General features: G+C 42.8%; 1 protein-coding gene across 1 annotated transcript in view; it reads left to right on the forward strand.

Annotated features, from left to right (window-relative positions):
* Positions 1-1,265, forward strand: part of LOC119909376 (NLR family CARD domain-containing protein 3-like) — a 622,129-nt gene extending 620,864 nt beyond the window's left edge. The window contains exon 12 of the mRNA XM_038727578.1: positions 70-1,265. Within this exon, the coding sequence (XP_038583506.1) occupies positions 70-614 (545 nt within the window). The 3' untranslated portion in view covers positions 615-1,265. The remainder of the gene's footprint in view (positions 1-69) is intronic.
* Positions 1,266-1,366: the final 101 nt, after the last annotated feature.

Below are 1,366 nucleotides of genomic sequence, written 5' to 3' on the forward strand. Positions count from 1 at the left end.
CTGAGAATAAACCTTCAGATGTGTCTGATGATAAACTGCTGCTGTGTTGTGTCTCGTTCTCTCCATCAGATTTCTGTGAACTCACACTGGACACAAACACAGCACACAGAAAGCTCAAACTGTCTGACAACAACAGGAAGGTGACATGGGTGAGAGAGGAGCAGCCATATCCTGATCATCCAGAAAGATTTGACTTCTGGCCTCAGCTGCTGTGTAGAGATGGTCTGACTGGTCGCTGTTACTGGGAGGTCGAGTGGAGAGGAGGAGTTTATATATCAGTGAGTTACAGAGGAATCAGAAGGAGAGGATACAGTAAAGACTGTGTGTTTGGATGTAATGATCAGTCCTGGAGTCTGAAGTGCTCTGCTGGTCGTTACTCTGTCTGTCACAATAACAGAGAAACAGTCCTCCCTCTCTCCTCCTCCTCCTCCTCCTCCTCTAACAGAGCAGCAGTGTATGTGGACTGTCCTGCTGGCTCTCTGTCCTTCTACAGAGTCTCCTCTGACACACTGATCCACCTCCACACCTTCAACATCACATTCACTGAACCTCTTTATCCTGGGTTTAGGCTCTGGTCCTCTGGTTCCTCCTCAGTGTCTCTGTGTTCTGTGTAGGAGGGAGACAACTTCCAGTCCTGTGGTTTAAATGTTGGTGGTGGACGAGGCTTCACTTTGGTTAACATCTGGCTCACTGATTGTGCCTTTAATGTCAGAAATGTGTTTTCTTAGAAATGGTGAAATGATCTCAGGGCTGAACTTGTTGTGGGTTAGGGTAAGACTTTAGTTATTTTCTTTATCCTATTCACCTGCAGTGACCTGTCAAATCTGTGCAAATTGGCACATTTTTTATTAGTTAACGCCTAATTTGCATATCAATTGTAATGACGTTATTAGACACAAATGTTAATGTGTTTTCACCTGTAGTGTCTCCATCAGTACATTAGGTTGTAAGGCCATGAGATATTAGCCTTAGCTAAACTTCAGCTAACTTATTACATCAGCTCAGCTCATCAGTCATGCGTTAGCAAGACATGGGCCTATACTGTCTTTTGTCTTTTGTTTAATTAGCAGTAAACTGGAGGCACTGGTAGTCTTTTTTTCATCACCACTCACCTCCACACAAGCCAAGAAAAACAGTGCTGGGAGAGAAGCTGGAGGGGCTGCTGTCTGTCTGTGAGCTGCAGAGCGAAAACTTAACAGTTCTGCATGATGATTCACTTTTAAAACCTACAAGGCTGATAAATAAAAGTAACAGTAGTTTGTTAAGTACCGGCTGCGAATTCTTATTTTATTGTTGTATTTTCTGTCTTAACCTCCGTATTTAATTTAAAAAAAATGTGATCACATTAAAAAAGTCAGAAACAACG

The sequence above is a fragment of the Micropterus salmoides genome, unplaced genomic scaffold, assembly GCF_014851395.1.
Source record: "Micropterus salmoides isolate LMB-PRFRI ecotype aquatic unplaced genomic scaffold, ASM1485139v1 Ms_hic_scaffold_18, whole genome shotgun sequence".
Classification (NCBI taxonomy): domain Eukaryota; kingdom Metazoa; phylum Chordata; class Actinopteri; order Centrarchiformes; family Centrarchidae; genus Micropterus; species Micropterus salmoides.